The following is a 15,488-nucleotide window of genomic DNA, read 5'->3' on the forward strand; positions in this document are numbered from 1 at the left end:
TTAAATACGTGGGGTTACGGGGATAGGGCTTGCGTGGGATGGCTGTCGGTGTAGGGACCGGGTGCTAGGGTTTGGATGATCAGCCATGATCTCGTTGAATGGCAGAGCAGGCTCGAAGGGCCGAATGGCCTACTCCTGTTTCTATGTCTCATCCAATAGCCTCCATAGTCAAACAGCTTGTAGACTGGGCTCACGTAGAAAGACTGGCCGTTTAGACTGAGCACTAGAGGGCTGCCTGCCAGCTACAGAATGAGGGGTTAGTCAGTCAACATCTCCGGGGTTTTTTGGGGGGGGGGGGGGGAAGAGACAGAAGGAGGAGAATAATCTGGCTCGTCTGTGCCTAATGACAATGAACTGTTGGCCACTAATAGGACCGAGTGCCCAGTAACTGCTATAGTCAGACACCTTTGAAGAGGAGGAAACTTCCTGCTAACTACCTCAGATCTAGCCAGAGAACTTCAGTAGGTCAGTTTAGATGTTTGGTATAGATCTCCATTTACAGTGTCCCCCATGGGAACATTTTCACTTATTTGGCAATAAGGTGTTTTCCCCCCCCCCCCCCCCCCCCGCCAATTGACCAAACAGCAGAACCTGTACCAACACTGGCCCTGCCTCATAACTCCTGCAATGCAGCAGCACACAGACACCAGTTACCATATTGGGTTTCTCTGTCACTGGAGAACTTAACAGAAAACATAAAGCAGCCTGTAGTGAGCACACTGTACCACACAGACACAAAGAGAGGGTAGAGGTCAGACCAAGATTACATTTACGTCTAGCAAACAGACATTAATCCCAAGTAATCTAAATAAATTGGGTCACGTCATGAAAACAGGAGGAGTGTGTGTTCAAACTGTAGTTTAACCTTTATCTCGCCGAACAACCACACTTTCTGCACGAATGTCAGTGTGGTTAGCAAGTAAAGGTTAACTCTTTAGTGGGTTTTTTGTTGCACAATGGAAATCTTCAGAGACCAATCAGAGGCACCATTTCGCCTCCAACATTGACCCACGTTGTAATCCTCCATTGAGTTGGTGGCGCAATACTGCCGCGGTCTAAATCTCCAGCTCACACCGCGGTGTGAAAAAAAAACACAAGTTACTGGCGCTGGACTGTCATCAAAATGCACAAGCTTCTCAAAGTTTGAACTAGATTTATAGTTAAAGGAGGATTCTGGAAAAAAAATCAAACACCTCCTGTGCAATGGTTCCTGAAATTAGTTATTTTCACAATGCTTTGCGACTGAAGAGGTACGAAAAAAAATAATAAATTTGATCAGATGAGGACGAGACATTACTTTCCAATAGGGGGAGAGTTCATTCTTCAGCTGACGTTTCCGTTCAGCATTGAAGAACTGATCCAGGTTAAGAAAATATGGTTCCGTTTCTAGCCACGCGAATGTCAATGACGGCCACAGCAGAAGACACAAGAGGAAAAAAAAAAAGTCAAAGGCCAAGCTCAATTTTGAACGTTTACAAACAGATGATGGGACAGGCAAGGCTTGGCTGCTCGGTCAGTCATGATGCCCGATTCCCAGCACCCCCACCAACCACCCGGGAGAGGCAAACAGATAAAAACCTCAAGGGAGGAAAAGGAATCTGAGATTCCTCCCCGATCGTCCCCTGCCAATAGCGATTGTTACGGCTTTTAGGTCACAAAAACCAAGCCAATTGTAGGCAAATGAGACGGGGACTTTTTTTACAAACCAATTATTACAGATTTTTTTTTAAACTAGTAATACTTGCAGCCAATGTTCACCGATTTATTTTTGGGTGCGCGGGTCCTTGAACTGGCTGTGCGGCCCATTCAATTTTTCGCACGTGTGAGCGTGGTTATTTCCATTGAAAAAGCCGGTCAGCGTCCTGCACGGGGGGCGGGCTCCAGACCGCCGTGCAGCTTAGCGGGAACGCTGCCTGCAGTTCGGCTGTTTCGGGCAACGCACAGCTCACCGTCGACAGAGCAGAACGGTTCCCCCCCGTTTCAACCTGTGTCCGAGTTTACCCTCAGCCACTGCAGTAATAGTAGCCTCAGGACCTCTAGGTTGATGAGGGGGAGAGAGGGGCCAGGGTTCCTAATCTTCAGTCACCATGCACGGGCCCGGCACTTTAAAAATCCAGGTGCGTACATGCATCGAGCAGCAGGACCAGGCTTGGCTGGGGCCTCATTCCCAACCCGCCAGCAGTCAAATAGCCTGCTCACACTGCCTGGGCGCGTAACATGCAGAACAGGCTAGCGAGCGAGCACTCAAAACTACTTTAGCAAAAGATTCAAAACCTTCAGAAAACAGCAGAGAGAGAGAGCACTATCAAATGCATTTATTTTGTAATTTTTTTTTTTTTTTAATTAAACAATAAAGCATTTTTACCTTCCAGTAACAAGACTGCTTGTTTACGCAAAACCTGAACCAGCCGCTCGTCAAATTCCATTTGCGACAGCATCGATATAAGCTGCTCTTCATTCCGACAGACTTTGTCCTGAGCATAGAGCCCTTCTGGCATTAACCTCTGCTGCCCTAATCCTATTAGTGCCACCTCCAGGGCAAGGGCATAGTAGGACTCTCCGGTGTTGCTGCTGCCAGGAACGGCAAAGTGCTGATAGACGGGCTTCCGAATATCAGTTATTGAATCTGAAAATAACGAAAACATCCAATTAGCTCATCTATTTACAGGTGGAAAGTTTTTAAAAAATCAAGATGGTATGTTGTCAGACAGGGAAAGCAAAAAAAGAGATGCATACACAAGAACACATTGATAAGTCAAGGTGATTAAGGCCAAGGGTTTGTGGTTTTCACAGAAAAATGGATGGAATTCCTGACCTTGGCTAGAATTACGGAATCCCACGGTGCAAAAAAAAACACACACCAACTCATTCAGTCACCATTAATCAGTGGCCCAGAGAATGATTCATTGCTCGAGACAAGTTTAATGATTTAACACTTCGATTCTAAGTATTACAGAGCATCAACTGAGTTCACACAGAGGCTGTGTTGGGCTTTCCCAACCGAAAATTTAACGCACAGTGTTAGCATCAATGACATCATGTTGGCTGAGCTGGCTTGAAGAAGAAATATGTCCAGAGTACAGGTCAGCTCCCCATTGACAATCAATACTTCGCTTACACCCACTGCATTGCCTCCTGTTAAATGAATTCTAATCAGCTGCTGCTACAAGCAGTTTTTCCCTGTACAATATAAAGATTGGGGGGTGGGGGGAGGAGGAGAAGGTCAGGGAAACATAGCTGTGTTACAAGACTTTGGCTACTTTATCATAAATTACACAGTAAGAAAAAAAGCTACCATTTCCATTACAAATTAATAGGTACACGCACACAAAACTGAGCAGCAGGAAATGGTTACCAACAATGCTAAATTCCTTTTCAGTGAATGGAATGGTTACTGGAAGAGTAATCAGGATTGGATTATACTGGATCGTTCCCAAAAGGCACCACTGTTGTAAAATGTCTGGTATACTTGCTGCAGTAGTAACCATATGGACCGCCACGCCCCCTGCCCCCAACAAACACCCCAATAAAGCAGTCCAACACTCACTGGAATGAGGTTCTGTGCAGTTACCATTCATTAGATTTTATCGTTTACATACTGGGGCGAGTGCCACTTTAGTTTGGCTTTTGGGCTCACTAAAGTCCAGCCAGAGACGCCAGTTGACATGACAGCACAGCACGGATAGCTCGGCTGTCATTGTAGTGTAGACCAAAAGAAGACGAGGACAATCTTAAAACTTCACTATCCCATTTTGATCTGTGACACACTGCCACCCATCTTTCATTCTGTAGGTCTTTGACAGCCTTAATAAAAATGTTACGCTGGCAGGAGTTGCAAAAGCTATTTTCTTTAAGAGCAACATTTATTTTGGGGGCAACTGCCCCCTCCATCTCTCTTACTGGGTATAATTTGATCCAGTAGCCAGCAGGCTTCCTGGGACCTCAACTAAGTGGTCAACCTCCCATGTAGAAGCCTGGAGGATTACCAGCTGGCTGGCTGTTTGACTGTGGAGGTCACCACAGCCAGACCCAGGGGTGGCCATGCCCAAGGTCCATCGCCAGTAGGAACATCAGTTTTCTCACCCAGGCACCCTCCACCACCCCAGAGTCGGGGCCAATTGTAACAACTCAACTGCTGCCTTGGCTATAGAGGTCACTGCACAGGCTAGGAACCGAAGCCACGACTTTAATCAGATTCCAGGAAAAGAAAAGATTGCAGCATTTACCAGTGAACAACACGGAGCTCTCGTCCTCCATTTTACACGCTTCAAGCAAGGTTCTGCACAAACAGCCAATAGGATCCAGAGGATGCCCGACCCAACCTTCCTGATTTGCAATGGTCGTTGCACCTTTTTGTAACAACTCTGGAAAAATAAGGGAGGTGTTAAAATACATCCTTATTCTTGCCATGCGGCCTCTTGAGACCAGAGTCTCTGATGCTTGTTAAATACAGGTGTACAAAATGATGAGGGGCCTAGATAGAGTGGACAGGAAGGACCTATTTCCCTTAACAGAGAGGTCAATAACCAGGGGGCATAGATTTAAAATAATTGGTAAAAGGAGTAGAGGGGAGTTGAATGACGTATGAGGAGAGAGTGTGTCGATTGGGCTTATACTCACTGGAGTTTAGAAGATTGAGAGGGGATCTCATCGAAACCTATAAAATTCTGTCAGGCCTGGACAGACTAAATGCAGGAAGGATGTTTCTGATGGCCAGGGAGTCCAGAACCAGGGGTCATAGTCTAAGGATAAGGGGTAAGCCATTTAGGACTGAAATGAGGAGGAATTTCTTCACCCAGAGAGTGGTGAACCTGTGGAATTCTCTGCCACAGAGGGCAGTGGAGGCCAGTTCATTAAATATATTCAAGAAGGAGTTGGATATATTTCTTAAGGCTAAAGGGATCAAGGGATATGGGGAGAAAGCAGGGACAGGGTACTGAATTTGGATGATCAGCCATGATCTCATTGAATGGCGGAGCAGGCTCGAGGGGCCGAATGGCCTACTCCTGCTCCTATCTTCTATGTTTCTATGAGGAGCAATTTTTCACCCAGAGGGTGGTGGGGGTCTGGAACTCACTGCCTGAAAGGGTGAGACAGAAACCCTCATCACATTTAAAAAGTACTTGGATATGCGCTTGAAGTTCTGTAACCTACAGGGCTACGGACCAAGAGCTGGAAAGGGGGATTAGGCTGGAGAGCTTTGTCGGCCGGCACGGGGACAAATGGGCCGAATGGCCCCCTTCTGAGCCGTTAATTTCTAAGATTCTATGAAAGGCATACTACATCAAACCTCTTCCATAGAACGCCAACTCCCTGATGGGTTTTTAAAAAGAGAAAACATAGAAGATAGGAGCAGGAGTAGGCCATTCGGCCCCTCGAGCCTGCTCCGCCATTTAATGAGATCATCCAAATTCAGTACCCTGTCCCAGATTTCTCCACATATCCCTTTAGCCTTAAAACTTCTATTGACAAAAGCACCATATCGCATCTCTCAAACATCCCAAAGTATTGTATAAAATGAACAGCTTTACAAAAATTAAATTCTCCCCCCCCCCCCCCCCCCCCCCAAATTTTCCTTCCAAGGAAAATAAAGACGACTTAAGACACAGAGGAACTTGGTACACATGGGCTTAATGAACTGCCAATTGAGAAACTAGAAAACCTTCCCACTATGTAAGTTGGCGCTGGGTTTAAAAAGTCACCACGATCAAAACCCAAAAGAAAATCTACACGACAATTGCTCAGCTGCCCACGAGACGTGGAGAGATTTTTGGCCACTGTCGGGAGCCCACAGCCCACCCCCTCCCCAAGCAGCTTACGGCCCTTACCTTTCTTCTGCTGTTTGTACGTTTCCAACTGACGCCTTTTCTGCAATCGGAGGGTATTGACAATTGCAACAGCCAAACGCAGAGCTTCCCTGGGGTACCCGTGCGATCTCAATGCATCCACTCGGGCACAAGCAGTTGGTACATGCTCTAGAAAATTGAGAGATTTTCAGCAGTGGAAATAAAATCAATCTTTATTTCAAAAAAAAATATTGATTAGATATTGCCTGCTTAAATTTTAAATTTACTTCTACAAAAGTGGCAGCACAGTGGCATAGTGGTTAGCACTGTTGCCTCACAGCGCCAGGGACCTGGGTTCGGATCTGGCCTCGGGTGACTGTGGAGTTTGCACATTCTCCCCGTGTTTGCGTGGGTTTCCTCCGGGTGCTCCGGTTTCCTCCCACAGTCCAAAGATGTGCGGGTTAGGATGATTGGCTATGATAAATTGACCCTTAGTCTTAGGGGGATTAAATACGCGGGGATCGGGTGGGATATGTGTCGGTGCAGGCTCGATGGGCCGAAATGGCCTCTATCTGCACTGTGGGGTTTCTGTGATTCTGTGAAAAGCCAAATTGCTAGTTACATTTCAGAGTACATTTATACAGTGGTTGGGGGGGGGGGAACAGAAAAGCAAGAGAAGCTGCAGCATTTGACATGAAAAAGTAAATCAAAGAAGTTTCAGTAAAGTAATGGAAGCTTCCCACAGTCACTTGCTTCCGGATACAGAGTACAGCTGGGATCTGGAATGTCCGCCATAGCCAAAGCGTCTGTTCTAGTCGTGCTTGTGTAAACAGGACCCAAATATGTATTAAAAATAAGTGCAACGACTACCTGACTCAGGGGAAGCACCGCACGCACCAGAGTGTGAGTGGAAGGCAGGTTAAACCCCTTCCTCCCTCCCTCCCTCCTGCACTCTGCTAAATTCAGCTTTGGACACAGAGGACGTGAGCTGTAGTGGGCAGGCACCACTCCGTGGTGGGGGCGGGCAGGGAGTCTTCACCGGGCTGTTAATATGTATTCCCTGGCAAGCGAGCAAGAGACATCAGCAGTGACAGCACTGACCATGTGACCATTGTGGTCGGGGGGGGGAAAGAGAGTAAAGTAGCACGGAAACAAAAAACACACGCACCAATAACTTTACATTAAATTCAGTGATTTCTTTTGGCAAACTACATGTTTAACTTTAGCTGCAAGTGCTCTACACTTTTGCCTCAGTGTATATATATATTAAAAAAAGGGTGTCTTGAGTGTCGAATATGATTCAGTTGCTTACAACGTGCACTAAGGCTGTCAACATGAATAACAAGTACTCAAGATCTGCGTGCAGTCACAGATGTCTTATTTTGCTTAAGGGTTAACTACCAATTCTGACAGTCTGGTAGATATTTGCAGGAGAGAGAGAGAGAGAGAGAGAGACAGTCGCTTCCAAGAGCACAAAAAAAGCAGTTAATGAATCAAGTTTCACGAAGCTGCTGTGTGATACACAAGTTACCAGGAACACCATTTTTTTTTTTTTTTTTTTTTTTTTTTTTAAGGACAACAGGCATTCTCCTGGGAAATTAACTCCTTTAGCATGGTAAGACAACTCATTAGCAGTATTCTTGAAATTGGTTAGCAGTGTGAAATAAATGCTAGTTATTTGACCCCATTTACTGAGTGAAGTGCAGGTATGGATGCGGATTATCCTTCCTGGTACAATTCTGATATCGCAAAGTCCAAGTAGCCCTCGACACAATGTTACCGTGCCACTGGGGGGGGGGGATGAAGGAAGAGCAATTCTAGAGACTGATATCCCGCAACAATCTTTCACCCACCGAGCCAAAGAGGCCGCCCCTGGGAATCGAACAATGACCGATCTCCATCTCTCCACTGGTTCGTATAGTTGTCGCTGCTGATGATCTTGCGAAGGTGGCAGTCTTTCCAGTCCAGACTGCAGGCTTCTATTGCACGCACGAAAACGGTTCTCCGTGAAACTGCTGCAAATGAAAAAGTATTTCTTTCACTGTTCGTTATTTAGTGCGTTATCTCGCAATCACTCAATACAACCACACGCACACGGGGCAACTGCAATCAACTCCATCGACAACACAATAATGGGCTCTTGGAGATCTACCATTTCAAATTTGGTCTACGTTTATGCAAATTCAAACTGCGATTTTATTTACAAAATAAAACTTCACTTGGTCTCTCTTCACCTCGCCCTCTCCCCAGGAGGCCCACCCAATGCAGCACTAAGCCCCACAGTGTCCAGAATTATCAAATTTTACAGCACAGAAATAGGCCATTCAGCCCAACTGGTCTGTGCCGGTGTTTTAGGGCTGAGATGAAGAGAAATTTTGTCAAAGGGTGGAGAATCTTTGGAATTCTCTACCTTAGAGGGCTGTGGACACAGTCGTGGAGTACATTCAAGACAGATTGATTTTTGGGCACGATGGGAATCAAAGGAGACGGCTAATGTCCCCCTTGAGCCACACTGCCCCCTGCGCGGCTTGCCTCCCCCAATGCGCGGCCCATTCAAAGTTTTGCGCCTGCGCGGTACCTACAATGTGAAAGCCGGCGAGCGGCCTGCGCAGGACATTGCGGATGACTGTGGCCACGCAGCTTAGTGGGAAGTGATGGGGATAGAGCAGGATGCTGCAGTTGATGTAGATGATCATCTTGAATGGCAGAGCAGGCTCGAAGGGCCGAATGGCCTACTCCTGCTCCTCTTTAATGTTATGTTCTTACGCTCCGCACAAGCCTCCTCCCAACCTTACTTCATCTCAGACCGCCAGCATATCCTTCTATTCATTTTCTCCCTCGTGTACATATCTAGCTTCCCCTTAAATATCTCTGCTTCGATCCCACGTCTGTTCAGAGTCAGCCAATCTCCGATGGGGCAATGGTTGGGCTGCTACAATCGTCCTCAGTGTCCCTGGGACCTGGAAGGGCTTTAAAAAACAGTAGCCCAAGGGTTCCTACTTCTGATAACTATCCAGTGATTCCTTGTGGGGAGATGCTGGTCCAGAACATGTTCGCACTCCAACTGTTGGTGCTAGTCAGTCAAAAACCAAATGACATCACCACAGCGACTGCAGCAGTTCTCAGGGCAACAATGAACTGGTCAGTTGGGCAGAAAAGTGCCAAATGGAATTCAATCCAGAAAAGTCTGCGGTAATGCATTTGGGGAGGGGCAACAAGGCAAAGGAATACACAATTAATGGGAGAATACGGAGAAGCGTGGAGAAACAGAGGGACCTTGGAGTGTATGTCCACAGTTCCTTAAAAGTAGCAGGACATGTCGATAAAGTTATTAAAAAGGCATACGGAATGCTTTCCTTTATTAGCCAAGGCATAGAATATAAAAGCAGGGAAGTTATGCTAGAACTGTATACAACACTGATTAGGCCACAGCTTGAGTACTGCGAGCAGTTCTGGTCACCACATTACAGGAAGGATGTGATTGCACTGGAGAGGGTGCAGAGGAGATTTACGAGGATGTTGCCAGGACTAGAAAATTTTAGCTATGAGGAAAGATTAGGTGGGCTGGGGTTGTTTTCCTTGGAACAGAGGAGGCTGAGGAGAGACTTGATTGAGGTGTATAAAATTATGAGGGGCCTAGATAGAATGGACAGGAAGGACCTATTTCCCTTAGAGTGGTCAATAACCAGGGGGCATAGATTTAAAGTAATGGGTAGAAGGATTAGAGGGGAGATGAGGAAAAAAAGTCACCCAGAGGCAGAAACACTCATCGCATTTAAAAAGTACTCGGATATGCACTTGTAGTGCTGTAACCTACAGGGCTACGGACCAAGAGCTGGAAAGTGGGATTAGGCTGGGTAGCTCTTTTCCGACCGGCACGGACATGATGGGCCGCCTTCTGTGTCGTAATTTTTCTATGATTCTATGAATGCTCACCCTCAGAATTAAAATAACCTTGTGCTCAGCGCCGAGGCACACACTGGAAGAGTGAACACTTGGGCAAGGTACACAGAGTATGGAGAGAACACAAGAAATAGGAGCAGGAGTCGGCCATTCAGCCCTTCGAGCCTGCTCCGTCATTCAATAAGATCATGGCTGATCTTCTACCTCAACTCCACCCGCTATCCACATCTCCTTGGTCCCCTTAGTATCCAAAAATCTATCGATCTCGGTCTTTAATATACACAACGACGGACTGATACCCCGCAACAATCTTCAGTTAGTCACCGAATTTCTTTCCCTCCAACCAGGAACACGTCGTTCCTAAATGGAATGCTCGAGATGACAAATTTATCATGTGGGACTTGGTCGGTGCCAACCTGTGCCTTGCCACTCCCCGGTGTGAATCTCACAAATGCAACTATAAAACTTACCCTGTGTCGCTTAACTGCTGCAGTGTTCAGCACAATGCCACTCTTCCACTCCGTAAGGCAGGCTCCCTCCCTATCCCTGCAAGCTGGCCCTAGCCATCGGACAATGGCTGCTGCTGGGGCACAGGGGCTCCAGCCTTGCTGCGACCATCGCAAGCCGAGCTCTCCGCATGCCAGCCGTGCAGTTCTCAGGTGAGCTGGCTTGTACAGACCTGCCCTTGACATGTTGTATTTCCAGTGCTCCAGTCAAGGTGGGAGGGTAGCATATCTGGATTATCAGCAGTGCAGACATCTCACAAAACCACCTTCTCTGGAAGCAGTTCCACAGCATCAATCAAGTAGGTTTCGACAGAGCAGAACTAACTGCATTTTTACTGTATTTAGCAATCTCGACCATCTACTGCCATTGACTCAAGTTACTTTGAAGCCTGAAAACTATAACCATGAGAAAGTGCAAGTAGTAGCAAAGTTCAAATATTTTTGTGAACTACAGATCATATTTAAACACCGAGCCCACCCTTGAACAAATTTTTCAGAGTCTTTTTCGGGCGCTATGCACGTTCCGATGTAAAGTGCAATGACATTATCCCCAGCCCCAAAAGTTCTTTACAAAACAAGCTTCAAAGAAATCATGGGGAAAAGACTACCTGACCGTCGGTCCCAAACATACTGAATAAATTCCTGTACAACCATGAGGTGACTAAAGATCAGAGCAAGGGCCAGTTAACCCCTCCCACCACCCCCCTGTAACCTGTTGAACCCCTACTTTGAAGTGGCAGGTAGTTCTTTCCCCTACTGCCTCCAAGTCAATAATCCTCAATCCCAGTTCTCAACAGATCCAATTCCCTTTCAAAAGGGTCAGCTTACCCCAAATCAACCACCTTCTCTGGAAGCCTCCTCCACAGCTGCACTATTTTACAGGGAAATCATGCTTGAAAGGCTTGTGAATTTGGTACTCCATGTTCACTGCCCCAAGTTGAATTTTTTTTGCTTAAACCTCATCTACCCATCCACCACCTTAAACATTCACTCCCACCACCACCGGCGCACCGTGGCTGCAGTGTGTACCATCTACAAGATGCACTGCAGCAACTCGCCAAGGCTTCTTCGGCAGCACCTCCCAAGCCCACGACCTCCACCACTTTAGAAGGACAAGAGCAGCAGGCGCATGTGAACACCGCCACCTCCAAGTTACACCCCATCCTGACTTGGAAATAGATCGCCGTTCCTTCATCACCGCTGGGTCAAAAATCCTGGAACTCCTCAACACAGCACCATAGGAGTACCTTCACCACGCTGCAGCAGTTCAAGGCAGCAGCTCACCACCACCTTCTCAAAAGGCAATTAAGGGTGGGCAGTAAATGCTGATGACCACATCCCATGAACAAATCTGTATCTTTCATTTTCATGTCACCCCTCACTCAGGTCTATTCAGTTAATACAAGTTGTCAAGCGAGTCTTTTCATAAATGTAGCCGCCCAAGGCCGAGAATTGTTCTGGATCACACTTCCAATCTCTTGCTAATGCAGATATAGTTAGCAGGTCCAAAACTCCATGCCATACTTTAGAAGTAGCCACAACATTTGACTCATCAGCTTCATGTGTTCAGACTTGCAATTCAATGGATTACGAATGCACCCCAGTAGCTTAACTGATAATCGAATGCCTGGCAGTGAACCATCTGGCGAGTGTGAAGCACACTAGCTCCTCGATAATGAGGAGGTCAATGAGGGCTGGGGCGTGGTGCCTGATGGAAGTTCCAAATTGGTGGGTTCATGTCAAGACTCCAGATCTCCAGTTTCTGCCACCAAAAAAGGTGCCAAGCAGAGAGGAAGACCAGCTGCGCATCGAGACACACTTGGGAACACCTCAAATGACCAGCTAGGTTCGAGCACTCTGGCAGCCCAATCAGTACTTTATTTAAAATATAAATAGTATAGAGCGCTGGGATAAACAAAAAGGCAAGGGACACTGCCGCAGTGAGAGTCTCTCAGTCCAGGTCATTGCTTTTTCACTACACGCAAAGGGTGGTAGAAGTTTGGAACTCTTCCATAAACAGATGATGCTGGGTCATTTCTGAGTGAGATTTTAGTTAACTATAGGTATTAAGGGGTATGGGGCAAAGGCGGGTATATGGAGTTAGGTCACAGATTAGACATGATCTCATTGAATGGCAGAACAGGCCAGAGAGGCTAAATAACCTCCTCCTGTTCCCATGTTCCTTCAAAAGACAGGTCTCCAGAAGGTGATGTATCATCTCTAACTAGCATGAAAATAACACTTATTAACTAGCTAATCCAGATGGGAGCAAATACTGCTCAGGTGTGCCAGGCTTTGGGGTGGAGGGAGGGGGGGGGAGGGCAGAAGGGAGCGATGGGCAAGAGGGTTCTTCTTCCTAATTGTCATCAATCAACCCCTTCCTGGAAAGCACGTGTGGCTATCCAGCGCAGCCGAAAATGCCCCCTCGGTCAAATAAGACCACAAACACCAGGAATGGCCACTGGGGTGAGATGCTGAGGCAGTGATCATCTGTGGAATCTCAACATGGCCGTAACTAAATGGGTTGGAGACGGGAACACGTCATCACAAATCTCTTGACAACACCCTGCAAGCAATGCTCCCGCCGAAGGGCCTGTGCGCGGCCACACAGTAATCTGAACGGTTCCGCGCGGGCCGCTCACCGGCTTTTACATTGCAAATACTGCCCCCGCACAGAAATTTAAATAGGGACCGCACATTAAGAGAAACAGGTTGCGCAGAACAAAGTGCAGCTTACAGGGAACATTGCCTGCAAAGACCTTTGTTTGGACAAGTGATGGAGAAACAAAAAAGGGAGAGGGGGCAAGTTTGAAACCATTTGTCACTCATAATACTGAAACAAACCACACACACATCAGTTTTTCCATTAACATTGTTGCAAGACCTGTACAAGGGTGGATAGGAAACCGAGACAAACATACACGTTATGGCAATGTGTGTTTTTGGAAAGTTCCAACAGAACAGCCGGCTAAATACCTTGGTTTCGATTTGAGTTGTGTTGTATACCAGCAGTGATACTAGGAGTTTCGTTGACATGATTGCCGTAGTTACCATCTTCTTGTGGGCAGACATCCATGTTGTTCCACTTCCTGAGTAGCTCGAGCCAGCCAGCTTTCTCCTCCTGCTTACAATGAGGGTTCAGTACTACACACACCCAGAGAGCACCTGAGGGAGGGAGAAACTGGTGATTAAAACAAAAAACGTGACCAAAATAAACCTGAACCACTTTGGTGTTGCTGTGTAAACAATAGGGTGGGTGCAGCGTGCTGCCTCGGGGGGAAGTCTGTGGCCTCCTGAAACTTAACCGGCTGCTTTTCTCAGCTGTTTTTGACATCAAAAAGAAATTTCAAAGCAACAACTGGGCTGGCAATCACAAACCACAAATACACTTTCACATGACATGCACTTTGAAAGGGTAATGAAAGGACCAGCTCTTAGTTGCTCGATCTGCCATCCCATCGGTGCAAAAACCTGAGAACATGGTTAATACTTGCTGCATGACTGGTATATTTCGTCACCTTTCTCTTTCCACCATCACGACTCATTTAACAGGATTCTGCACGGACATGATAGCCGCAGCCATTGGAGAATAACTTCAGCCATACATTTTATTGTATTACAGTCATAAAACTGAGTCACCAGCACTCCCTCTGCAGTGGCATTTAAAGATTGAATTGGTCGAGAAAACCATGGTTTCGACTATATAAAAGTTGCCAGAGAGCTGAAGCCGTGCCAATTTTAAGCTGGCTGTGTGTCTGCATCAACTCAGATTGTTGATATAAACCAAAGCTAGATTTCATCTCTAACATCTTCCAGTTCTGATGAAAAGTCATGAGACGTGAAACGTTAACGTGGTTTCTCCCTCACACCGGAGATGCTGCCTGACCGGCTGAGTGTTGCCAGCAATTTCTGTTCTATTTCACAAAAGCTTTACTCAGTTGCTTCCTGCAAGGTTGCCCAAATTTCCCCGGCCAACCCTCACAAGGGGAAACATACCAATACGTTGCCAACAGTACAGGCTTTCAGAGGGGAATTATCAGGCTTAGTCTTGGATTGCCACTCAAGACAAACTGCCCCTTCAGCAGAGCAACCCATTCATTAGCAACGAGGCATCGAATCCCAACAACCGCCAGAATTCAGGGCTCCGTCCCATCGCTCAAATTCAATGAACCCCCAAAGCCAAACGAGCTGCCTCAGCCTCCACATCAACTAGTGCAAGTAGCCTTGACGCGACTATACGTCCCTCCTGCAAGCACAATACAGGCAGGGTGCGGAGCAATTCCATAAAGCTACGCATGGGAATATACATCTAGAACAATCGTAAAATGAGCGAATGAACAGTGGCTTCATAAAAATGTACCATCTAGAGAATCTAATTTAAACTAAGCTTCATAGGCAGCTACATGAAGCACACGGGATATCAGTCTCATTCTTCACCTTACAGACAGACACCCAAGTCATTTGTACAACAATGAAGTGTCACAGGACTGTATTGTGGACCAACTTGATTACAGAATCTTGGTTGACACTCCAGCTCAGACTGTCGGAGGTACCGTCTTTGAGGAGACTTTAAACGGAGCGTCTGCCCTCAGGTGGACATAAAAGATCCCACGGCACTATTTCGAAGAGGAGTTTTCCCCAGTGTGCTGGCCAATGCCCGTCAACTAATAACAAAAAATAAAAAATTGATTCTGGCCATTCTCTTACTGCGGTTTGTGGGACTTGGTGTGCAAATTGGCTGCCACATTACAACAGTGACTATACTACAAGTACTTCATTCTTCTGTTTTCCTTTCTAATCAAGTCTTCCTTTTCATGCAATGCTGCATTCCATTGTTAATTGCAAAATGCTTGTACCCTTAACATGGAAAGCACGTGAAATGGTACTAAGGTGCGGCATCAGCACACATTTACAGAAGCAGATAAATTTATCAGTGGGAGAGCCTGTGCGCACACGTTCTATTTTTTTTTAAACTAATTAGCTTTATCAGCTTCATCCATCATAGAAAAGGATTACCCTGTCCTGATTGGGCCACTGGAGACATGGAGATAGATATACAGTGGATGCCTAATTTGAGCAAAATGGAAAGTGGGGAGAAATATTCACCGGACAGGTATGTAAAGCACAAAATGTGCCAGGTGAAAAGGAATTCAAACTGGCTGCAGTTTTGAAAACAACACCTTGGATACCAAGAATGTGCACATCCCAGAGCTGAGAAATTGAAGTAATGAAATCGATAGACAGGCAGTAAAAATAAGTCTCGCTTCCCAATCTCCTGTGCTGGCGGGGGGAG

At 46.5% G+C, this 15,488-nt stretch overlaps 1 protein-coding gene across 1 annotated transcript in view; it reads right to left on the reverse strand.

The window, feature by feature from the left end:
* LOC147097670 (zinc finger SWIM domain-containing protein 5-like) overlaps positions 1 to 15,488 on the reverse strand; it is a 92,060-nt gene that overhangs the window by 16,609 nt on the left and 59,963 nt on the right. The window contains exons 6-10 of the mRNA XM_085971667.1: positions 13,172 to 13,360; positions 7,640 to 7,801; positions 5,829 to 5,975; positions 4,227 to 4,364; positions 2,366 to 2,626 (exon numbers count right to left, since the gene is read on the reverse strand). Coding sequence (XP_085827793.1) covers positions 2,366 to 2,626; positions 4,227 to 4,364; positions 5,829 to 5,975; positions 7,640 to 7,801; positions 13,172 to 13,360 — 897 coding nt within the window. The remainder of the gene's footprint in view (positions 1 to 2,365; positions 2,627 to 4,226; positions 4,365 to 5,828; positions 5,976 to 7,639; positions 7,802 to 13,171; positions 13,361 to 15,488) is intronic.

This window comes from Somniosus microcephalus, chromosome 31 (genome assembly GCF_052327205.1).
Source record: "Somniosus microcephalus isolate GS21.2 chromosome 31, FLI_Smic_1.0, whole genome shotgun sequence".
In the NCBI taxonomy this organism is placed as follows: domain Eukaryota; kingdom Metazoa; phylum Chordata; class Chondrichthyes; order Squaliformes; family Somniosidae; genus Somniosus; species Somniosus microcephalus.